The sequence below is a fragment of the Lemur catta genome, chromosome 13 (assembly GCF_020740605.2).
Source record: "Lemur catta isolate mLemCat1 chromosome 13, mLemCat1.pri, whole genome shotgun sequence".
NCBI classification, from domain to species: domain Eukaryota; kingdom Metazoa; phylum Chordata; class Mammalia; order Primates; family Lemuridae; genus Lemur; species Lemur catta.
This window is the reverse complement of record NC_059140.1, coordinates 59718275-59743800: the sequence shown is the minus strand read 5'-3', so window position 1 is coordinate 59743800 and position 25526 is coordinate 59718275. Positions and strand designations below refer to the sequence as shown.

General features: G+C 41.4%; 1 protein-coding gene across 1 annotated transcript in view; it reads right to left on the bottom strand.

The window, feature by feature from the left end:
* TNFSF11 (TNF superfamily member 11) overlaps window positions 1-19169 on the bottom strand; it is a 31574-nt gene extending 12405 nt beyond the window's left edge. Inside the window, exons 1-2 of the mRNA XM_045566748.1 lie at window positions 18768-19169; window positions 11835-12002 (exon numbers count right to left, since the gene is read on the bottom strand). Coding sequence (XP_045422704.1) covers window positions 11835-12002; window positions 18768-18995 — 396 coding nt within the window. The 5' untranslated portion in view covers window positions 18996-19169. The remainder of the gene's footprint in view (window positions 1-11834; window positions 12003-18767) is intronic.
* Between the last annotated feature and the right edge of the window lie 6357 nt (window positions 19170-25526).

Here is a 25526-nt window from a genome sequence, read left to right as displayed (position 1 = left end):
TAATTTAAACATTCACAGCAAACACTAATCCTCCCTTTGCAAACTGGGCTGAATAACAGCCCCAAACAAGACTTTGATAAACATTCCAATGCAGGAGTGAATGTTATTAAATTGGTCTTAAGTTTGTTTGACTGCAGTGTTTTTTCATCTTATAAAATAACATAAACAGATTTAAGCTTCAACTGAGGACATTCCCGGTGACAAAGATACCCTGAAAACATCAAGTTGCTGGAATCTGGGTTTATCAGACTGAAAATCCCACCTGTGTATTGTGATGTGAATCGTATGGTCCATGTAGTATCTGTCAATCAGAGCATGGAAGGAGGGATTTGTACAGCCAGGTGCTCGGGAAATCACTGGCACCAGCTCGTGGCTGGGGTCTCAGGTGGCTGGCTGCCTCCCTATGCAACACCAGCAAGCAGCTGCAGAGACATCTGGCTGGTTGAACAAGGATTTAACACCCCGTTTGCCAGATATAATACTGGGTTCATACACTTGTTAACATATGTAATGCATTCATTTTAACATCTTAATGATACCCTTCATGTAATTCTTCTCCAACCTAGTTACAAGAATAGTGCATTCATCAGCCCAGTTAGCACATGAATGCCACACATGGGTTATTTCTGAAAATGAATAGCCAGTTTCCAATTCCTGCAGAGCAGTCCAGCAGACTTCCACCTTGTAAATAGCTCAGAAATCCATCCCCTCCTCTCCAGGCAGCCTAGGTACCACTGCCTTCCTTCAAGTTTTCATCATTTCTCATTAGCATTATAATAATTATAATTATTCCTCCCTACCTCTTCTAGTCTTCTGCCCTCATCAAACTGCTCCATTGCTGCTAGAGTTAGTAACATAAAGTACATAGAGGCGCCTGCCCCTTTTCCTCTTAAAATCTTCCAGGGGCTAACTGCAGACTTCAGAAACAAGTCCATCTTCCTTACCAAGGCTTATAAGGCCCTGCATGAGTGGGCCTATATGATCTCATGATGTAATAAAAAATATAAAATTGGTCTTCATCCCAAGTTCCTGGCACAGAGCTTCTAAAACCCTTGGAATTTCCTGACTGACAGGCGTGATGGAAGCATCCTTTGTTATTCATAATAAGCCCCTTCCAACCTTACCAGAGTTTATGCTAATGACGTGACTCTTGGAGAATGGGGGTCAGTTGCCAGAGGAACCAACCACGTGCTTAGAGAATTGTAACTTTGGGCGCCCCCTCCCCCATCCCACCTCCACCTCCGTCCTGAATGTGGAGAGGGGCTGGATGTTGTCCCCGATCACCAATGGCCAATGATTTAATCAGCATGGCTGTGTAATGAAGCCTCTATAAAAACCCTAAACAACGGGATTCAGAGCACTTCCAAGCTGAGGAACACATCAAGGCGTGAGAGGGTGGTGTGCCCTGAGAGGGACTGCTCCACCGGCCTCCCCCTGCCCACACCTGGCCTTGTGCATCTCCTAATAGTAAGAAAAGTGTTCTACTGAGTTCTACGAGCCTTTCAACATTATTGAACTTGAGGAGGCGGGTGGTGGGAACCCCCAACTTGCAGCTCGTTTGTCAGAAGTACAGGTAACAACCTGAGACTTGCGACTAGCATCTGAAGTGGGACAGTCTTATAAGACTGAGCCCTCAACCTGTGAAGTCTGTGCTAACTCACAGTAGCTAGTGGCACAATTGAATTGTAGAACACTCAGTTGGCATCCAAAGAGTTGGAGAACTGCTTAATGCGAGGAAAACCTGCACACATCTGGTGTCAGTAGTTTTCATTTAGCCTGGTTACCACTCCAGGCTCTCCTGCTACTCCTCCCCTGTACCCCCAAACCCCACCACCCCTAAGGACACTCTGGGACAGCACAGATTCCAGTCACATGGAACTACTGAGGGTTCTACCTGCCAGAATCCAACCCTCCTGTTCATGCAGACTTTTTTGCACACACTGCGCCATCAGAAAGATGCCTTAGTGTTTGATCAGTATCTCATCTTTAATTGCAAAGCCTTGATTTCCATGGCATTTTTGGTTTACAGGGCACAGAAAGAGTAGCCATCAGGTGTTGTGCAGCAACTAAAGAGACAGGATTCAGAATGGCTGTCTCCACCTCTCACTACCTCCCTCTCCTAAAGCTCACACTGACCTCCTAATCCCAGGGTGGACACTTTATATGAGCCTGGATGGAGCAGGTGACCCCCAGGTCCCTATTAAGAGTCAGTGGTGACAGCTCAAAAACACCCCAAAGCAAAGAACTGTTAAGTGGGATCCACTGAGCGGTGTGTTGCCTAAATATATATTATTAAAGATCACAGGGGGGCCTGTCCTTCTCAGCCCAGGTTCCTCAAAGCAGAGCCCTGCAAGGCACCAGAAGAGGAGAGGACAGCAGCACCGGGGAAGGCAGCCCCTCACCATTCCCAAGGTGGGTGGGACGGGAGGTGGGTGAGGGTCCCGCGGCCCAGCAAGTAGATGGGAGGGGAGAAGGTAGATGGGGTATGGACCCCACTATTCCTGAAGGTAAAAGCCATCTCTGACTTGGACTTGTAACTTTACATTTTGATCCTCATAATTCTTTATTTTTTATATAAAACTAGAGACCAAAAAATTCTCCCAAAGCCAAAGTCTTGTCTGCAACGATTCTACACACCCCACACCACCACCCCACTCTTAACCTCCTACCTCTTCACCTCCTAACGGAGTCAGCCGCCACCGTCCCATCCCACCTATGGAAATCCTCAGTAAAGAACTTTACCAAGATGTGGGTTAGCCTCCCCCCACCCCAAGCACCGCCACTGGCAGAACATTTCTTCAAAAGAAGTCAGCTGATTGGAAAAGACACATCTTTGCAGCCAGCTAATGGACTCTACCCGCCAAAGGGCTACAGAATAGCGTGCCCTTGTTTTCACAAAGCAGAGTGATGCTTTTCCTGGCAGTGTGATGGGTATGCTGGGAATAGAAAATTAGTTTTTATTGTTTAACCTTCATGGTTTAAATGAGGAAGCTTCTGCTACAGTTAAAGGTCCCCTTGGGTTTTCATAAAGTAGCCTTATGACAGCAATATTAGTCTTCATAAAGAGCCCAATTTTAAAGTGTCTAACACTACGCTACTCGTTAAAAAAGTTTAATCTAAGGGTTTGGCAGAGTAACTGCAGTGTGGCATCTTGGGCTAACTGTGCTATTTACCATGTCTGTTTTCCTCTGCCGCTTGAAAAAGAATAATGCCACCTTGCATTGGCAGTGCTTTCTACATTTACAAAGCCTCGTCTCCTCTGCTAAGGATGAGCCCCAAAAGGGAACAGAGAGGTACCAGGCCAGCTGCTGTAGACAAATGAGTCCAGGAAAGGAAAGGGCCAAGGCTGCCAGTGAATAAGGACCCCAGCCCAAGGTCCCTAATGTCTTTATGTTCCAAAGAGGGAAGAAGCCCCCCTCTTGAAAAAGCAAGAGAGCACCAGGCTTGTGAGCAACCTCCAGCCACTTCTGAACCTTCTGACTTGATACTGTGGCTAGCTTCTGGCCATATGAAACAACCAGCCACCTGAAGTCACTAAGGGCAGGGATAGGCGCAGATCACCCGCTTATTCCTTGAACTTGTTCTTTACACTGTTGTGGAGCACCAGCTTTATGCCGGCCATGGGGCTGGAAAGTAAACACCACGCAGTCCCCGTCCTTGGAAAGCTCCCGTCTGAGCGAGCCCAACCCCAGGCCCGTGTGGTTAGTGCTGTTACAAGAAGCCCTGGGTATGCCCGGGAGGGATCCTAACCGCACAAGCAGACGCAGACCTCAGTGGGGCCTCCTTCAGCAACTAAGGCCTGAGTTGAATTTTGAAAGACAATTAGAAAACTGACTACACAAAGAAAGGCCTAGAATGGCATCTAAAGGGCTACGCACAAAGGCTCTCATCCATTCCTCCAACCACTCAATGAAGTTTATTGCTGGCTGCTAGGGGTCAGATCCTGTGTTGCTAAGGATACCGTGTTCACAGGACAGACATCCTCATGGCCCTCGTGTGCTTACTGACCACAGCAGAGAGGCAGCGAGGAGAGAGGGTGCAGCCAGGTTGGGGATGTTCCAGCACTGCAGTACGGTGGGGCCAGGGAGTACGAGTCGAGGTGGGGCTGATGACATGGAGCACTCAGGGGATGGGCCTGGAGAGGCGGGGGTGGGGACAGGCTTTCCAGAATACAGAGGACTCTGCATTGCACGTTCAGCAGCGCACACTTCATCCTGACGACTGCAGGGATCCACTGAAGGATATTTCAAGGAGAAAAGCAAGTGACATGTTCAGATATGCATTTTGGAAGTCACTCGGCTTTGGAGAGGATGGGCCAGAGGCAGGAGACCACAGACAGGGAGAGCAGTTGCAATGACCCAGGCAAGCAATGATGGTGGCCTAAATTAATGTGACCACCGTGGTGAACAGAGTAGAAAGAATATTTGAAGGTTTTGTACGGAGGTCGAATTCACAGGATGGGGTAAGGTGAGGGGTTATTGAGTAAAAGTAAATGACCAGCTTTTGGCTTCTGGTTTGGGATGGTGGAGATGATGGCACTGACATTCACCGTGAAAGAGCAGAGCAAAGGAGAAGCAGCTGTGGGCACTGAGTTCTGAGTTCACTCAAACTTTCTGATAAATACAAGCCTTAAGGGTGTAATTATTATTTTTCCTACTGCCACTATCACCACCATCACCACCACCACTACCCAGTGTTCTGGAAAGGTGAAGGTTGGGGCCTGGGGTAGCACCCTCGTGATGAGGAGACTAAGTGAGAACGGAACTCTTACAGACTCCGAACTTCAAAAAGGTCAAGCAAACATTAGTTGTCTGGTCATTTCAAATACAGACGGTTTCTACAATTTCCAAGACCCACCTTTTCCACACCACACAGGCTTGACCTGACTTTTCAAATATAGTCACTTCATTCACAAACGGCTTCCTGTCCACCAGTGGCTCTCATCTCTCCCCAGGATGCTTTGAAGAAGACAGAGGGTCCACTCCGGAACTACCAAATCAGAATCTCCAGTGATGGATCCGGGAGCCTTTTCTTTTCTCTTCTTTAAATGAGAGCCCCAAGTTTGCCTTAAGATCCAGCAGGTTTGGGAAACGCTGCTCTAGGGCACATCCTCCTCTCCAGCGACACACGCTGTACCTCTCCTAGGATACACCAGTCCTGGTAGAACAATCCTATCTATTCCTTCTCCTCATGCTCCCCAACCAAGGCCCCTCAGTTCCTTCCACTTCTGGAATCTTAGCCCAAGATCTCAGGCCACATAATGAATGCTCTTTTTTCAGACACATCCTCCTAGCTCTCTGTTTCTTTAAAGATGTCTTCCATCCTGCGGGAATTGTAGCACAAAGATAAGCCTACCTCAGACATCAGCACTAATGGTATTACCAAACTCTCTCTTGCAAACCCTCCCACCTCCTACCTTCTTCCCTGGGTCTCCCCTGAGACTGAGTACACAACCAGTAGCTCATTGTTGGGCAAAAGACAGTAGATGGCCTTGGTTTTGTAGGAAAACTCTGTGGGTCTTACTTCAGCTTTCCCATAAAGACAGCTTTTATAAATGCTAAATGTGATTGGGGTTGAATTGCAGTTCCCAAAACTGTTATGGCAAACAGAGATGAAATCCTATTGGAAAACCACTACATGACTAACATCTTGACTTGGGAACATCAGTGCCCCAAAACCCAAGATTCCTTGTGGGTTTATGAGAAACTTTCCTGGGACATATGCTCTTGTATACAAAGACAATGAATGGGGTTTAATTACCCCCGCCCTTTTTTTAAACTAAAAAGCAAATGAGAAATAATGGCTGTATAACTACTTCAATGATTACAATTTCACAAGTAGTTACAATCTACTTAAATTTTAATTGATTTCTTATTTAGTTTAAAAATGAGAATAGGCTTTTTATAGTAACAGAGACTGGAATTCTAAGGGATCGACTTTACATATGGAGAAAACACAATCACTTAATTGCTTACCTTTCTGATTTTTAATTAATATCCTGCATCTACAAAATCTAGCAAACACTGTGCAAGTGACAATCAAGGTTTATTCAATGACCACAGTTGCATATGTCTAAACTGACCTTTGAAACTTCCTCAGAAAGATGAATGACTTAAATCTACTTTTAAATTTCTTTCTCTTTTTTTTGCAATCTAAATAATCTTAAAGTATTTTAACCTTTACAAAATACAATCTTGACTATTAAGATTTTTTTATAGGCTTGCATATTCTCAGAGTTAACTCTTGCTCATATAGTGAGTCCACTTTCCTACCTAAATAGGGTTTAGTGAATACCCCAGACTGCTCATTGTCCCCTAGTATCCATCCTCTCCTTTTTCCCTATTAGTTATAGGCCACCCCTTTCTTCGAGTTTTGTGGGTAAATGGCCTCTCAGCTGGAGACTACGCTGTCCAGCCCGCCTCGCAACAAGATGTGATATTATGAGTAACTTCCAGCCAATATGATGCTACTAGAAGTGACATCTCAACTCCCAGGTACGGACTTCACCTTTTCCTTTACCCTTCCCCTGTCTAGAAATGACAACAATAGAGAAGCCAACTTGGACACAGAGATGAAAGGTACACATTGAGGATGGAGGAGTGTCCCTACTAGCCCTGGGCAACTCACCTCTGGATTATTACGTGAGAGAGAAAAACCTTCTTATTTAGTTCAATGCATTTATGAGTTACCCAGCTCAGACTATACCAACAGTGCCTACTGCGCTGAGGATCAAAGCATTGCAAATCTCTGGGCACACTGTCCTTAATACTGGAGGATATTGTGCAATTTACATTATGAGTTCTGAAGGAGATGAAGCCAAGTATGTACTGATCCTTAAGGAATAAAAAAGAATTTCAGGTAAGAATGAATTGTTTGATAATTATGGCTCTCTGGTCTTCCTCCCCATGTTCCAGTAAGTCTTTAGAGCTGCGGTCCCCAGCCCCAGGCTGCAGCCCACTGCCTGTTAGGAACCAGCTGGCACATTACTGCCTGAGCCCTGAGCTCCACCTCCTACCTCTTGGAAAAATGAAACCGGTCCCTGGTGCCAAAAAGGTTGGGGACCGCCGCTTTAGATGCTCAGAGGTTTGCACTCCAGGAAATGGTTTGTCAAGGATATGCCAACAAGATAACTTACTGGTAGTCATTACAGTATCATCATTGGCTTTTCATATTCTGGAGTGAAATTAGAGAGTTTTATAAAATTAAACTTACAGAGAGAGCCAGAATCACGTTTTTAGCTCACATTATAAGCCAGCCTCTACATAGTTAACAGGCTATGGAAAGGCAAAGAAACCTGAAGGAAATGTGACCAAAGTGGGAAGTTTAGCTGGAGACAACTTCTACCAAAAATCAACCTATATTATTATTGTATTATTATTAACATATTGAAGCATTATTGCTTCATGTTATAATATTCATAATTACCAATTGTAGCACCGGTAAGACATCAGATCAATGAGAGCCAGGTTTATAAGGTTCTGAATGGCTTTATGAGTTAGTTGGTTGATGTCCCATTTTTATTCAAAAATATTAGTTCACAGAGTTCAATGTCATTAATCATTTATTTGTTCTTTTATTCATCGATTTCTGAGATAAAATTAGGTGTGATATATTCAAATGTGCACCAAATAGCTATAGTCTTTGTCCCGATGGACTTTGTAGCTTCACTGCATGACCTCTTAATATTTTTGACTGTGCACCTCTATTAGGGACACAATTTTAATGCTTTCAAAAGTACATATTTATTTATTTAAATAAAATCACTCCTGTAGGTTATGTACATTGCAAAATATTTACTGAAACACAGCTTTTAAAAGCTAATATTAAAAAAATAAACACACCGATAAGTTCCCATGCTTTCTTCTCATATCCTAGGGGATCATCTTGAAAGCAGTGAACATCCCATTTTGGAGAACAAACTGATTTCTGTAATTTGTATATTGATCTCTCTCCTGCATATCATTCTTTCAAATACCATTGCAAGTAAATTTCAGCAAATTTTACAAACAGGTACACAATATGAAATCAACAACCTGGCACTCTAAAGGCAAATGGAGTTATAGCTTGAGTACTCAGAATGTACAGTTAGTGTGTAAACAGGTGGCTTTCTACTAAGACTGCCCAGGAGGTCTGAGGGCTAAGTGTCCTCCCTGCCATGTGGGGCAGTTCTCATTAGGGTCTGAGCTCACTATTCCTTCTCTACCCCCCTGGCTGGCAGAAACCAGGGAGGCTGCCAAAACTGGAAACAAGAATCGCTTTATAAATCAGACACCATATTTGTACTAGCGTTTTCTTTATTGTCGTAGACTGTTATGATAGACTTTATAAATTGTGGTTGGTAGAGTTGGATCACTGAGAGGCTTTCAGAGTTCTGTGCTAAGGGTGGGGGGGAAGCCAAGCGAACCCAGCCACAAACAAAAAAGGGGAAAAAAACAGCATTACATGTCTGACCAAAGACAGGCTGGGTAAACACCAGTTTTTGCACACATATAATGTGATATTATGCTTATGTCTGGTATCTGTTACCACTGGATGGGTTGATCTCTCAATAATGATTGCAACCACACATGTAATTTTGTTTTACGGGTTAACTCAGTATCTATATTAGAACTAGAACTATGATATAAACCTACTTATGAATGCCTAATGCATCTACCCTATTTTCAGCATTGGCAAGAGAAATGAGAAATCTGATTATTTTGGCAAGATGTGTAGAATGTCACATTAACCAATAATCCTCATCAAAGGATACACATTTGGCAAATCCTTATTTGACTAGGGTAAGAAAAGCATAAATCCTTGGGTATAGGAGAAGATATGGCAATACGCCTAGCACAGTATGTGTGCTTAGGGGACATTGGTTGATTCTAATGACAAGATATGTCTAGGGCTCGTCTCCTGCCTAAAGATCTTGTCTAGGGGGAAGAAAGGACATCTTTTACCTCCAAACACACATTGGTATATTATAACAGCTCCTTATTCTTAAAAAAAGGATTACTTATATGTAATATTACCCATGCGAAAAGGTTAAGATCCTATAGTACAATAAAAGTAAATGTAAAATTTATGAAATAAAGTTCTACTCATCCTGTGAGTCATAAAAATCTAGTAGTATAATTAAGACTACTTGCCTTTATTAAGAGTAGTTAATTATTCTTGCCTGCCCACAAATCTTTCTTCTTCCGGCTTGCCAGATACTGAATTTCTCATCATTAGTATTACTCATGTGGCATGAGGCACTATGTCTCCAAAAGGCTCTTACAATAATGAAAACTATGAGTAGAATCTTTCATTCATGTTTTCTAATTATTGTTTGAAATGTCGACAGCTAGTGATTATTACTTATTAATTTTTATGAATTGATTTATTTTATTTTGCCTACAGCTTTTCACTTTTTCTTTTGAATGTTCCTAAGTGTACAGTCATATCACATGCAAATTCCACCTTCTTTTCTCTATATGTATTTTCTTATGTCATTCTGTTGTGTAATCACATTAGCTAACATCTTCAGAACAACAATATGGGTACAGTTTGTTTTGTTCCTGACCTTAAGAAACCTTTTTCATTAGCAGCTAACTTTCAGTTTGAAACATTTTTAGTAACATCAAGAATCCTTCTGATTTTGTTTTCTAATGGATTTTAAACAAGAGAAATAGATACAAAATTCTGTCAGTCACTTTTCAGGATCTATGAGATGATAATATGTTTTTCTCCTTTGATCTGTTGGGATTGAACCATTCTTGCATGCGCATAAATCAATGTTAATGGTATCTGTTCTTAATATTATTTATTTTCAAAACAATCTTGGCTAATATTGCATACATATTGTTCCGCAAGAACCTCAAAGAATAATCTTTAAGAATCAGGACACCAGTGAAATTAAAAGTTGGTCTCTTAATTTTAAAGAGACACAATACAGGCCAATCTAAACAGAAAATTAGGACACAATCATTTGCCTAACTAGAATTACCTTAACAAGGGATTCAGTTTTGAACTAATAGATTACCTCTAGTATATGTAAATTATTGTTTATAGACAGATTACTCAGTATTTGAGAGAGAAGCTTCACAAATGGGGTAAAAAGCAGAGTAATGAAAATGAAATACAAAACAGAACAATGAAAATGAATAGATTAGCAGAATTGCTATTGCTACAGATCAAAAATTATAATATAAGATAAAAAGACCAGTGAATTTAAACTCACATTTTAAAATATGTACCTACTGCATAAAGATAAGCACCTATACACTAATTATAACAAGAAAGTAATTTTCATAAGCAATGTGCTTTCTTATAGATGTTAAAGTAATATGTACTTCATTGACTTGATGCGCATTTTTTTACATTTTAGTTTTTTTTTTTTTTTTTGAGACAGAGTCTCACTTTGTTGCCCGGGCTAGAGCGAGTGTCGTGGCGTCAGCCTAGCTCACAGCAACCTCAAACTCCTGGGCTTAAGCGATCCTCCTGCCTCAACCTCCCGAGTAGCTGGGACTACAGGCATGCGCCACCGTGCCTGGCTAATTTTTTCTATATATATTTTTAGTTGTCCAGATAACTTTTATTTCTATTTTTAGTAGAGACAGGGTCTCGCTCAGGCTGGTCTCGAACTCCTGACCTCGAGTGATCCACCCGCCTCGGCCTCCCAGAGGGCTACATTTTAGTATTTTTGAAATTAAGATGCAACTCAGAATCTATGATAATGATATTTAATTTTTTAGTCAACTTCTTTTTCCTTAGTGATACATGAAACAATAAAGTAGGCTTAAAATTGGTGGTATCTTAGATTTGATAAAATACAGCAAATCTCAACATTAAGTGTGTTATAGATACTTACCTTTATTAGTTGGTCTTATAAAACAGCTCCATCTCCCTACCTCCACCTCTGATGCAGCCTCTTTTTAAAAAAATGCTATCACTATATGTGGATTTTTAAAAATTAAACTAAATTTAATTTAGATTTAAGGGCTTTGAGAACTTCAGAATTTGCTCTGGAATGAGCAAATAGAGGTTGGGAGGTATAGGTGTGTGCATGAATCCATGCAGTGTGCATGCAGGTATGCAGTGCACACAGGTGTTTTGCACTGGAGTCACTGTTTGGGGTCTATCCAGTTTTTGGTGGAGTCAGTAAATAAAATAATTCCAAGGCTGCACAATTGTCAGTTGCCTTTGTTCAGGAAAGTAAAACAGGCAGTTATTACGGTGTTTTTCGATTGGAGTTGTCAGTATAAAAGGAGTTGTTGGTATTCTCTGCCTCTAGTCCTCTCTTGTCACCCAGCTCTCCCAGAAAATGAGAAAACGGACACAGAATCTCCACCTCACCCAGGACATCACTTTCTGCTCTGCTTAATCACGTCCTCACCACAGGTGACAACAAAGAAACAGTTACAATTGCTTCTCAAGAGAGTTCCAGATCAACAGATGTGGAAATAGGAGGTTCCACCATTACAAAACCAAATGTAAAGGAAATAACTCCCATAAAGTCCTATGAACTGAGGGGAAGGTTTTTAGGTCAGGGGATTCAAACTAGCAAACTGATTCATAGACCATCCACAAGCCACCTTTGTCCTCCTTTTAAGTGTTAATTTAAATCCATCCTCTTAAAAAGAAAAAAGAAAAGGAAGAAAAGAATATTTGCATGAACATCTCAGGTCCCCATAATCAGCCACTACCACCTTCAAAAGAATTCTGCTAATCTCTTTAAAACATTCCCTTTAGCTCTTTTACAAATTATTAAAATAAAAAGAACAGAGTCAACAGCACTTAGCCAGTTTTAATTTTCAGTATTGGTAGAGTCAGTGAGGGCCCTTGACTTATCAACCTCAGTGTGGACTTACCTTTTGCACAGCTCCTTGAAAGGCCTGTTTAATTTTCCTACACGAGTCAGGTATTAATTTTGTGTCTTGACTCTCCAGAGTTGTGTCTTGCAAATCTGCATTTTCATGGAGTCTCAAAATTCTATAAATGCAGTGAGTGCCATCTTCTGATATTCTATTAGGATCCATCTGAGGGGGGAAAAAGTAAGGATGTTAGAGTGGTTATCATTAGTCATTCTGCTATTTTAAAAAATATGACTTAAGAACAAATAATTCATTCACTCAAGTTTTTATGTCCCCGACAATTAATAGGTAATACAATTACCCTCAAATTGGTGAAAACATTGACTTTTTCCTTTTTATAGGGTGTAAGTGCAATTAACATGCATAGATTTTGTAGTGGTGAAGTCAGGGCTTTTAGGGTATTCATCACCCAAACAATGGATCTTGTACTCATTAGTAATTTCTTCTAATTCATTTTCATGAGTAGCTGACTATCATCCACAACACAAGGCACAGTCAGTCAGTTCAGTTGTGGGTTAACAACAAAAGTATACACATGTGATGTGTGGGAGAAATTCTCAAAATTGTCTCACAACGTGAAAGTCCTCACAGAGGGGAGGGACATCAAGGAAGTCACCTGTGGTCCCTGTAGGTAGAGAAGGTGTTTTGTATTTAAGTCATTTGCAACATACTAGATGGGATTATAGAAGCCCCCTTGGATATTCAAATCATGAAGCCTACATAAATCAGGTGAAATTAGCATCATCTTTAACCACCACGTTTGCCTGGCCTTTTCCCCTAATCAGTGTATATTTTAATCAGCCAAAGAAGGGAGAGAGAAATTCATCTCTTAGCTCCAAACAAAACCTGAAGCCAGAAGCATGATTTCTCTTTTTGTTGAACCTCTAATCAATGTTTCTCAGCCTAGAGTGGTACAACTATCAGGGGTGTCTGGGAATGTGTGCAGGTGATACTTGGTGGCACATTGAGATGGGCAGGCTGCATGGGCAGGTCATACAGATATGTACTGGGGATGTTAAGATTTTTGTAAGGTAAGGTATTGTCCCAACTAAAATGTCTCCATCAAGGTATTAGCTGATTGCCTGATTAGAACATGTGTCCAGTATAAGCATTTCCTTAATCACTACTCTTTAAATTGTCCACCTGCTCCTCCCGGGGCTCTGACACGCCTTTGTAGTGGTTTCAGATGCCAAATAAAGGGTAGTGATAATTAGCTATCAATTGTTTTAATAATAATAGTTTAACTTGTCCTTGTTTTTCAAATATTCAAGGTACTTCATGTTCATTTGCTTATTAGTAGGTACAAACTAGATGGGAAAAAAAGGAAAACTGCGTAAGTTTACAATAACCAAAATTCAATCCAAATTAATACCAAGTCTGTCTTTCCTTGCTCTAATTATCTTTTAAAAAGTAATCAGAAAGATGTGCCAGTTCATTAACCAACCATCAGAAATAAACTGGAAAGTAGCCTATCTACATCTGAAATTCTCAAAAATGGAATGATAGCCTTTTTAACCAATGTGCCGCCACTGATACAAATTTTGTATTCTAGTCTGGCAAATGTAAGAATTATCAATAATCATGGGAGAGGTACCACCATGAAGCAAAAGTATTTGGAATCCATAGTTATGTTTCATATTTTCTTTAGAATAACTAGTACAAGTCAGAATATGTGAGTTTTTATCTAAGAAAACTTTCGATCGCACAGTTTTTTTTTTTTTTTTTTAAAAAAAGCCTCACTTACGCCAATAAGTTTCCCACAAGACCAGAAAAGCCTCGGCAACTGATAGGAAGGGTCATTGCGTTCAGGCCTCAGGAAAGAAGAAATGCAGAGGCCTCAGTTGGCTCACCACCAGAAAACTGCTGAGCTAAAGGAACAATGTGGCCTGAGTGGGGAAATGCCTGGGGACCCTAAAATTGGTTAAGCTTGAGTTCCAACAACAAGCTAAGAGCCTTCTAACAAAAGCAGCAGTCCCCCCTGCTCCTGGTACTCAAAGTGTAGTCTGACCAGAGCATCGCGGGCTCTCTGGGAGCTTGTTAGAAATTTGGAATCTCTGCCTAGCACTCTGCATTTTAACCAGATCCCAGGTGGTTCTTATACACATTAAAGTTTGAGAAGTCCTGCTTTAAAATGTCAACTATACAAATATAGATTTTCTGCTATTAAAATTACTCCAAATTTCCCCGGACACCAATTTTAAAATTTTCTCACAAGTAACACCAATTAGTAGAAACTACTGCAACAGTTAATAATGGTTAATGATTTGATGCAAATAACTACAATGCAAAGATTTTATTCCTTTTCTCTTAAAAAATGCCCATGACCAGATCCCATGCCCACCACCCCCCTACACTCTCCCACCCCCAACCAGCCAGTTTCATCAACATCCCTAAGGGTAGGGTCTACTTGTAGACTCTTTCCCAAGCACTTCAAATGCAAATGAACAGTTGAGAACCACTGTTTTGGAAGGCAAAAGCTAAAGTATGCATAAAACTTCATCAGTTGTTTTTCCCAGAAGAAATCAAGAATGCATGGCATAATTAGTTTTAATATACTCATTAATTTTCTTTACTTAAGGATCATCCACATCAGAAATTTATTTTTGGCCAGGCGCGGTGGCTCTTGCCTGTAATCCTAGCACTCTGGGAGGCCGAGGCTGAAGGATCGCTTGAGCTCGGGAGTTCTAGACCAGCATGAGCAAGAGCAAGACGCCATCTCTACTAAAAAAATAGAAAAAATTAGCCTGGCAACTAAAAATAGAAACAAGAAATTAGCCTGGCGTGGTGGCTCATGCCTGTAGTCCCAGCTACTACAGAGGCTGAGGCAGGAGGATATCTTAAGCCCAAGTAGTTTGAGGTTGCTATGAGCTAGGCTGATGCCACGGCACTCTAGCCCGGGCAACAGAGCACGACTCTGTCTCAAAAAAAAAAAAAAAAAGTTTATTTTTAACCTATAATCAAATATCTTTCTCATTATTGCAGTTCTCATTTCCTGAAAATGGAGACCAGGAGAAAAGGAAGGAACAGAGGTTTGCAGGTACAGGGTCAACCACACACACAGGAAAATGAGGACCTCTGCTGCTATGGCCTCTCTGCTGAAGAAACTGCAGGGCAGGGAGCCAGATTGGTGCTGGACACTCAACAAATGCTCATCAAGTGACTGAACGATTGTATGTTCTCCCCCAACAACCTATCTCCTGGTACACAGCAGTCTGGTAGGAGGCTTTGAATGACTGAAATGTTACACTATTTTAGCTACTATTTTGATACTTTACATATTAAAAATTAGAAACGGACATATTTGTAGTGCTGCAAATCATTTGAAAAGCCTTTCCAATAAGTTACACGTGCCAGGCTCTGGGCTAGATGCTACAAGTAAAGTGGTGAGCAAAGCAGGCAGTGCCTTCATGGCACATACATTCGACTGAGGAACACAGAAATTCACAAAAAAATCACAGTAAACTGAGTTATAAAGTGGATTCACTGTACCTAGACATGTCTGAAAACATTAAATAAATCTTGAATATCTGATTTTAAGTGGACATTTAAAACACATTTATCAGATGAGATAAACTCAGTCTTTTTTTTTTTTTTCTTAAACTTCCTTGAAACTTAATCATTTGTAGGGTTAAATGAGGCAGGATGCTTGACATTTGTGCTACTTCGTTATCTGTTTTTTCAAACAGGCAGCCTGCACACCTCGACATCTGATTTTCAGTAGTGACTACTGTCGTGGGTGACAGCCAGGGAGGTTGGTTGGTGCATACTGGAGAATTAAGAGAAGAACTTAAAAGAGCAAAAGAGCTTGAGTTTTCTGAAAAGCTTATCTTACAGCCAAACTCTAAACTTTGAATATGGTTAAACCAATGTTAAAAACACACTCACAAATTTTACAAACAACTTTTTGAAAGGGTTTCCTTTTTCTTTGTAAACCGAAGCATGAATACTATGTGGTAAATATATAGCACAAGCCACATGCTATTTTCTCTTTGGCAGGATGGTGGAGAAAAAGCCAATCTACACTGGATCTAGTACATATACTTTAAAAAAAAAAATCTAGGCACAGGCAATCTGCAAACATTCAGGAGGCTGATTCATTTTTAACAGTTCAAACATGAGTTAAAAAGGGAAGAAAATTTTAAATAGTCACTATAATTTTTACACTATTCTGGGCATTCTTCTAAATACATTTAAAACTGAGTTACACTGCTTTTTCTTGAGGATTTACATACCATCTTTGCCCCCCCTTAAACAAAAACAATAAAACTGGCTCCTTTTTATTATTATTTTTTTACTGTAAACTACAAACATGTTACCTACCACTACATTATTTCATTCTCCTTCAAGTGCATTCAGAAACCCCAAGTAGTTGATCCATAACTTTAGTGGAAATCAAACAACTACCATTTCTTATTTGGTACCAAGTTCTAATCCAAAGGAGCTGACATAAGTGAAAATGTTAAATCAGTGGCAGGTCAAGTTGAGTCTACTCTCTTAGCTAGACCTTTGAAAGAAGGCCTCTAACACATATCAAAGTAGAAAGAATTGCAGAGTGAATTCCCACACCGGCTTTAACTATTATCAATGTTTGGCAAATCTTGTTTCATCTACAAGCAACCACTTCCCTATGCCCCTCACTCACCACCAATTATTTTGAAACAAACTCCAGACATCATAGCATTTTATTTGTAATGATTTTACAATGTATCTCTAAATGATTAGGGCTCTGTTAGGTAACAAAGGATACAATACCTAGTAAAATGCAACCAGATCTAGCGGTTATTCATAGGAACTCATTGCTCCTGATATTACTTGTTTACTGAAGAAGATGCCCTTTTAAAAATGTAGTAAAAAATTGAGTTCAAAATAATGGCTACAATATCTTGCATAAGTCTTAGGAAAATCCAGTTGTCATGGTATTCAGGAAAACTGTACCCAAAATCTGATGACATGAAATTCTCCAAATGAAAAATTTCCAGTGAGGCTTGCTAATATATATTTTTACTTTGGAAAAAGGTTTTGAGTGTTTCACTATTATCCATGTGACATCAAGACTGCTAAATGATGACAGGTGCTCATCAGAATGATGATGGTGCTCATCAGAAGGTCAGACCTCTCGGCTCACCGGACCATGGAAAATTTCTTTGGGAAAGCTGTATAACTGTAACAAGAACCCAGAAGGTTACACTCTCCTACACAGCTATGCCACCAATTTCCATGGCTCCTGACAGGCTAAGCGGTTCATGATTCCTAGAACTCCTTCATTCCCTACTGCTCTTTCAATGCTGAACACTCACTTCACTATTACCACAACGAAAATGTCACATCCATACGGTGTTAGGAAAGATGAACAGTGGAGAACTGCTGCATCTTGGGTCCCTTTTCTGAATGCTGCTCTCTGGTTTCACAAAGAATTTTAACAATCTTTGGTTGGTGGCCCCTCTGTTACCTGGCACCACGCACACAGTAGGTGGACATTGCTGAATAAATGTTTCTTAACTCATATTTCATAGCATTTAAGATGCAGGCACTCAATGCACAAACATTAAATGGATTTTTAACAAAATGCTGGATGGGAAAATAGATAAACCATTCGTTTTTTACAACTTACTCTAATGAAAGAAAAACTTTTAGTCACTTTTATATATGTTTATGTAATCTATGTTGCAAGTAAACAACACAAAAGATGTCTTTTTAGAAAAAAAAATCTCTGAATGGGTAAAGATTATTTTTAAATGCAAATTTTATGAAGTATTGCTCACAGCATTTCTACTTTCTAGTCAATAAGCATACTAGTTCTATAGAATGCAAACTAGTGGATAATGAATACTTAACAACAAGCCTATGATTAAAAGTAATAGAGTTCAAGAATCTGGCACATGGCAAAAACCCATACGATCCAAGCAATGCCATGTTTTGATGCATCCAGTTTGGTTTAGTAATCACCTTTGAATCTGAAAACGAATGAAGTCCAAACCCAACTTTTTTTTCCCATAAAAAAATGCACAGTCAGCCCCCCACTTCCTCTGAGAAAGAGTTCACAGCACCAGACAAGAATATTTGAATGAATCCAACCAACTGCACTGCAATTTCCAAGAAAACACAAGAGCATAACCACCAGAAAGCATAATATTACAAATTTACCCCTTCCTTTCTACTATCTCCCTGCAGTTCCGAGCCGTCGTGCAAAAAACCTCTTCATCTTTTCCGAAGGTTGGTTTTTTGCTAGATCGTAGTGAGCCTGTGCCATCATCGGACACACCTTGCTCCCTTCCTCCGCCCACCTCCCTGGAAGGCACGTGGGGCAGTCCCTGTTCCTTCACCCCGCGCGAGCCGGGCCCCACAGGACAAAGCAGAAGCAGCAGTAACAGATCCCCTGTCCTGAGACCCGGCGCCTCCGGTCGCGCTGTGTCATTCAGCCCATTGGGCGACCTAGGCATCCGCGCCGCGTGCGACCTTCCGCTGTGCGCGCCGCCCCCAGCACCGTGGCCCAGAGCACACCTGCAAGGAAGCCAGGCCCGGAGACCAACATCAGCAAGCGGTGGGCGGGAAGGGAACGAAAGGGTCGATGCCCAAGTGCAGGCGGCGCTCATTTTTTTTTCCTACAGGAGAATAAGTTCGTTCTGAACTTTAAGTGGGAAAGGGCAGTGGGGACAAAGTGTGAAGGGGCGAGGGGCCAGTGCTGTTTCCGGGCGGGGGAGACCAAACCCATGCTCTGGCCGGGGGAGCGCAGCCCCAGCGCGCGGCAGGGCAGGGGTGCCTGCGCCGAGAAGGGGCGAGCGCGCCAGGCTGTCCCCGAGCCCGAAGTTTCCTCCCTTGGAGTCACTTTCTCCCGAGAGTCTGCAAGATCTGAAGAGCCGAGCACCGCGGCCAGACTCGGTTTCCTACAGGGGCGGGAGGCGCGAGATGGGCGGGGAGGCGGCCACTCACCTGCGCTCTGAAGTAGAGGAACAGGGCGACGCTGCACACCACCTGGCCCAGCCCCAGCCCCAGCAGGGCCACGAACATGGAGCGGGAGGCGGCGGGCGGCGGGGGCGGGGCGGGCGGCGCGGCCGGCGGGGCGTGCAGGGGGCCCTCGTGCGGGGCTCCGGGGCCGCCGCCGCCCATGTCGTCGGAGCCGCGCAGGTACCTGGTGTAGTCTCGGCTGGCGCGGCGCATGGCGCTCGGCCCGCTGCTCGGGCGCTGTCCCCCCTCGCGCTGCCTCCCCGTCTGGGCCGCCTGCGGCCAGCTCCACAGGCTGCGGCGGGGCAGGCGCGGGGCCAGGCGGGGCCTCGACGCGGGGCGCGGACTCGGAGCCCGGCGGTGGCTCCTGGGGCGCGCGGGCGAGCGGGCAGGGCGCCCGGCTGCCCCAACTCTTATAAAGCGCGTGGAGAGGGCGGCCCTGGGAGCCAATCAGCCCCGGGCGAGGCTGCCTCTTCCACTCCCACCTCTGGGTCCCCTTCCTTCCTTTCGCCCTCCCGCCCTGGCTCTGTCATCGGAGGGCCTCCTCCCCATCAGGGCCCTCAGCGGGGGGAGGCTGTGCGTTGTCCCATCGGTTCCAGACTCCAGTGGCCCACCCTCAGCTGCTTTCCGGAGGTCCAAGGGATGCGCTAGGGAAGATCAGATGCGCCTGTTGGTAAAGGATAAGGGTTGGATCGGGGCAGTTCACGTCCCTGAGCCTCAGTTTCCTCCCTAGGATTTAGAAAGTTGGATTTGATGATCTCGGAAGATGCTTTCTACCTGCACCGTTCCCCCTCCCGCCCCCAAAAAATATTCAGCAAGGAACATCCTCAGGGATCTTGAGGGTTTGGCCTCTGTCTTGGTTCCAAATATAGCTTCCCAAAGTATTTTGAAAGATTTAGACAATTCCAGAACCCCCTTCCCAGATCCCTTTCTGCAGCTTCAAAATGGCTTTGAGTGAAGCAGGTCTTGAACTTGAACGTGGCAGCAGAGAGCCTATAGACACCAGCTCTGACTTTGTGAAAAATAACAGTGCAGAGGAAAGGGTGAAGGGGTATGCAGCCAGAAGCAGCCAACCCAGGAGGGCTCACCCAACGGTCAGGAAAGAGACATGTTACACAAAACTGATGATAAAGTGTTAGCTTCCTTGCTAAAGAAACCGTTCTAGAGCTTTTTAAAAACCCCTATTCAGAACTGTGGCCCTTGGTGAGAAAACGAAAATATTATCATTGCTCACAAGTTATGATACATCTTCAGAAGGAAAGAGGGGAGGCGCTGGCCAATTAAAACACCCATAAATCTTAGGATGTTTCCACTTTTCTATTAATATAGTCAGCCCACAACATCCATGGATTCCACATCCTTGGATTCAGCCAACCACGGATCAAAAATACTTGGGGGGAAAAATGGATAGTTGTGTCTGTACTGAGCATGTATAGACATTTTTTTCCTTGTCATTGCCTAAACAATATACTACAACAATTATTTACATAGCATTTACATTGTATTAGGTATCATAAATAATCTAGAGATGATTTAAAATATACGTGAGGATGGCGTATGTTATATGCAAATACTATGCCATTTTATATAAGGGATTTGAGCATCTGTGGATTTTGGTATCTGCGAGGAGGGGGGTTGGTGGTGTCCTGGAACCAATTCTCCATGAGTACCAAGGGATGACTGTACTTTTTTGTTTTGTATCTTCTTTCTGCCTAATTCTCTAATGAGCCCTTCTATAGGCAAGACTTCTCACAAATGACACATCTCTGAGTTATTAAAGCTTGTGTTCTAAATTGAACACTTAGACCTCAGTACATGTTGAAGAAGAATGACTAGGTTGAATTACAAAAAGCACCCATACAAAGGAAATGATTTGTTCAAATGCAGAAATGCCTTTAGCATTTGTATATGTATGAATATCTAGTTTGATAGGGAAAAGGAAAAAAAAAACAATCTTCAAATTCTAACATAGAAACAAGTAATTTAATCTACTCCTGCAGTCTCCAACCCTTGGGTGGTGGACCATACAGGTCTGTGGGCTGTTAGACACCAAGCCCCAGAGCAGAAGGGGAGCGGCAGGCCAGCCAGGGAAGCTTCCTCTGTGTTTATAGCCGCTCCCCATCGCTGGCATCACCGCCTGAGCTCCGCCTCCTGTCAGATCAGCAGCAGCATTAGATTCTGCATTTTGGTGAGTTGCATAATTATTCCATCATATATTACAATGTAATGATAATAGAAATAAAGTATACAATAAATGCAATGCGCTTGAATCATCCTGAAACCATCCCCGACTCCCTGTCCATGGAAAAATTGTCTTCCATGAAACTGGTCCCTGGTGTCAAAAAGGTTGGGCCCCCTGTTCTACTCTGTGCAGTCCCTGGCCTCTTCCTACTTTTGTTTGTTCATTAACTTTGGGAAGTAAGCTTGATTTCTTCCTCCTCCTCCTCTTCCTCCTCCTCCTTCCTCTTATTTCTCATTCAGGAAGCAATCCTACATTTCTTTCTTCTTATAAATCTTTATTAGGATCAAAGATTTTTCAAATGTGTTATTAACAAATAACCCACAGTGACTTTACTATAGTCCCTTTCGTTCTTTTTAATGAATTCTTTATACAACAATAATTTATACATGGTTTCTATTCCTTAACATCTGGATCCTGAGATTATAGGAAAGTCCCTCAAATCTCTGAATCATGTTCAGGTATGCTTGACCCAGGTATATGGGACCATACATTACATTCCTACACAGCTCTTCATATGACATTCCTATTGCTTGGCAACTGTTTTCCACTAGGACTCTCACGATGCCATCCCACTGTACTGGGAACTCCACTGACGGTCCACTTGCTGCTCCTTTAAAGGTAACGTATCTTTCTTGCCCATGTATCTATTTATTCATTTGTCACATTCCACTCCCCAGTTAATACCTCATATATGCAAGGAATTTTTCTGTTTTATTCAGCTCTATAACTTCAACATGTCCTAGAATGTGGCCTGGTACAGTAGGTGCACAGTAAATACTTGCTGAATAAAAAGTGACTGAAGGAATCTCCAAAACCTATGCCACTCTCCAAGTCCAAGCCACACTATTCTCACCTGAATTAATCCCATCTGCTGACTGATTCCACTACCTCCAGTCTTGCTTGCCCCTGAACAGTTCTGTACACACTGATCAGGGTTTTTTTTTTAAAAAAAGCAAAAATATATATCATTTCCATACTCACTATCCTTTAATAGTTTCTAATTGCTGTTGTTATAAGGTCTAAACTCTGGAGAAGAAAAACTTCAGATGGTCCTTCACAAGCTGGCTCAAGACTCCTTTACTATGTCACCTTCAAATGCTACCCTTAGCTGGAGTGCACTTCTGTCTCCCACACCTGGGTAAATCTCCTACTTGCCCTTCCTCTCTCAGCTCGAATGTCACTTCTCCAGAAGTCTTTCTCTGTTCCCCCAACCCAGGGTGGCTCCCTCTGTTTTATGTTCCCTTGACACCCCTAATTTTTCCTATTACACAATACTCATGCATTTCTTCACTCACTGTACAGATACATCAGTGAGAACCCACTATATACAAGCACCCAGCTGGGTCCTAGGAACTTGTTGATCAAGATAGAGCATGGGGCTTATACTTTCACAGGAAAAAAATAATTGAACAAATCATCACACAAATAATTAACAAAACTATGATGAATACTTTGAAGGCAAAGTGCAAGTACAATGGGAACCTTATAATAATAGTAGGGCCTAAACCTATTTTGGGGAGTCAGAGAAGGCTCTGAGGCAAAGATAATGATTAAACCTAATCCCAGAGTGACAGCCACCCAGGGAGAAAGTGACCAGGGGACTACTGTAAGCAGAGGATGATTGTGTTATTATAATTATTTGTCTAACATGTCTTCCCGGTTGCACATGTCTGTCTTATTTACCATAAATTTATTACTATATTTATGATTTTAATAACATATCAATTAACCAGCTAATTCATTATCAAAATTATAAGATAGGTTGAAGCCTAGTAATCTAACAGATAGTAAGAGATTCCAAGACCCAGAACATAATTGAAGGTTCGACATTTATGTCAATACTCAACTGTAAACAACACAATGATTAGATCAACATTCTTCAAACTATATTTCCTAGTACCTTAGTGTACTAAGACAGAATTCTTTTGCACTCAAATGACTATTTATTGGTGTATATAGTTGAAAAATAGAGGGTTAGGTCTAGATTCAGGCATGGCTGGATACAAGCCTGCATTAAAGTGCAGATATGAGAAAGATGAGGGATTGATGCTGCACTGTGGGGCAGGCAAACATTACATAATTGTTCACTCTCAGTCATTTTGCTAGATAAGCCATTTTCCAACATTTTAGTCTTGGGACTCCTTTACATTCTTAAAAGTTGTTGAGGACACCAAGAGCTTTTATTTATGTGAGTTGTAATCATAAATAATTGGCATAATAGAAACCCAAACTTAGAAAACTTTAACATATTAGCATGTTAACATAATATTAATAATATAATTTTATAAATAATTTATAATAATTTTATACTGTTATTTTATTTTTAAAAAAGCAGATTTCCAAAAAAAGAAAAGTAGGAAGAAGAGTGACACTGTTTTACATTTTTTCAAATCTCTTTAGTATCTGGTTTGATAGAGCAGTACATCCACTTCTCCACTTACTCTGTTACAATATTGCACATCATGCAGCCTCTGCAAAACTCCATTGTACACTCTTGAGTGATGAGAATGAAAAAGGAAATAATGCCCTACTATTATTATGAAATGCTTTTCATTTTGCAGAACTCCTGAAAGGATCTCAGAGATTCTTAACGATTCCCAGGCCTTTGAAAACGTCGGTGAGTCCAACCTGGTTAGTCCCCTGAACAGTTCTATATACACCAAGCAGGATTTCCATTGTTACTGGAAATGTATTAAAAAAAAAAAAAAGGATGGTCCCATGGTCAGATTAGATTGGAAAATACTACGTTGAACAAAATTAGTCATTTTCATTTAGTGCAGATCTTATTAGTGGCCTTAATGTACAAATGCATATTGTAAATCTCTAGAAAAGGGATTTGGTATTCAGAGTTTTCCAAACATTTTTGACTTTTTTTTTTTTTTGCTTCACATAATAAAGGTTTAAACAACAATATTTGGTAAAAACTAGAGGAGAGAGACCTGTAGGACACAAGTGGACAGTACAATACAAGCATCCAAAGTGTTGTTAAAACAGTCAGTAGCCAGTGGACATTCATGGATAAAGGAGCAGGCAGAGAAGAAACAAGGGACAAGACAAGGAGAATGTTGAAGACTGTGACAAATCGGAGAAAAGCATTCGGATTGCATTCTAAAGCATCATGCTGGCCATACGAGACATGTCCATAGACTTGCAGTTTACAGTCCTTACCAGGGCTTCAAGGAGCCCCTAAAACCCCACTGGCCCGTCGATCACTCTCAAGCTCCCCTTCGAGGCTTGTGCCATTTTCTAGTTCCTACTTCCTTTATTGCTTCATCTTCCTCCCCAGCCTCACACTTTTTGATCCAGCAACACAAAGCAACTTGGACCTCCCATTTCTACCCTCTATACCTTTGGTGATTCAATCTCTTCTGCCAGGATTGCCCTTCCCTGACTTTTTCACCTGATTCCTGGCTTATCTTCAAACATCCAGTAAGGCCCTTTGTGTATATGAAGCTTTTCTTGGTACTTCTACCTAGATTGTGAGCTACTTCCCTATAATTCTTTATTATACTGTGTGCCTATGTTTGTCATAGCTCTGAAACTTCATTTCATAATCTTTAATTTATTTCTTTATTTCATCTACTAGACTGCAAGCTCCTTGAGGGCAGTCATTAGCTTTGTATTCCTACTGCCTAAACATAGTGCTTAATGGATGTTTGTACAATGAGTGAACAAGTTAAAGAATAAAATAAATAAATGTTTCCGGCATTCCTGTAACAGAAGGCTAGACTGGGGAGAAGACAAAATGTTAAAGAGGAAAGTGCCAGAGTCCCCACATAATGTCACTCTCTGAATATATTGATAGCCTGACTTAACTAGGAAAACATACAGCAAACTTACAGGTATATTAAATGCTTAGATAGTAAGGAGGAATACTGCATGTATTTTCAATGCTAATGTTATAGAATTTTAATGTCAAGCTATAGAACTTAAGAAAACTTGAACTTGAGTGGCCTTTAGATTTTATGTAATTGTCTATAGTAGCGGCTCTCAAACTTTTTATTTCAGGATCTCTTTATTCTTAAATCAGGAGCCATCAAAAAGCTTTTTAATGTGGGTTATATCTATCAATATTTACCATATTAGACATTGAAACAAAAATTATTTGCTCATTTGAGATAGCAATATGTAACATATTTTATGAAAAATAACTATATTTTGAAGAATGAAAATATTAGTAAAAAGGGTTCCATTGCTCATTTTTGCAAATCCCTTTAATAGAAGACAATTATATTCTCCTGTCTGGTTTTGTGCTAAATCTGTTGTGATATATATTTTTTCCCAAAGTGTATGAAGAAAATATAGCCTTACACAAACATATAGTTAGAAAGGGGAGGAATATTTTGGTGGATATTGTCTGAAAAATGAATATAGTGAGCCTGTCAATTTAAGGAGAACAATTGACAGCATTTGTTGTCAATGATACAATTCAGTGAAAAATCAGGATTTTGGAAAACTTCCGCCACTCTGAACTTAGCTTCCCAGTACTAAAGATTTTCCTGATG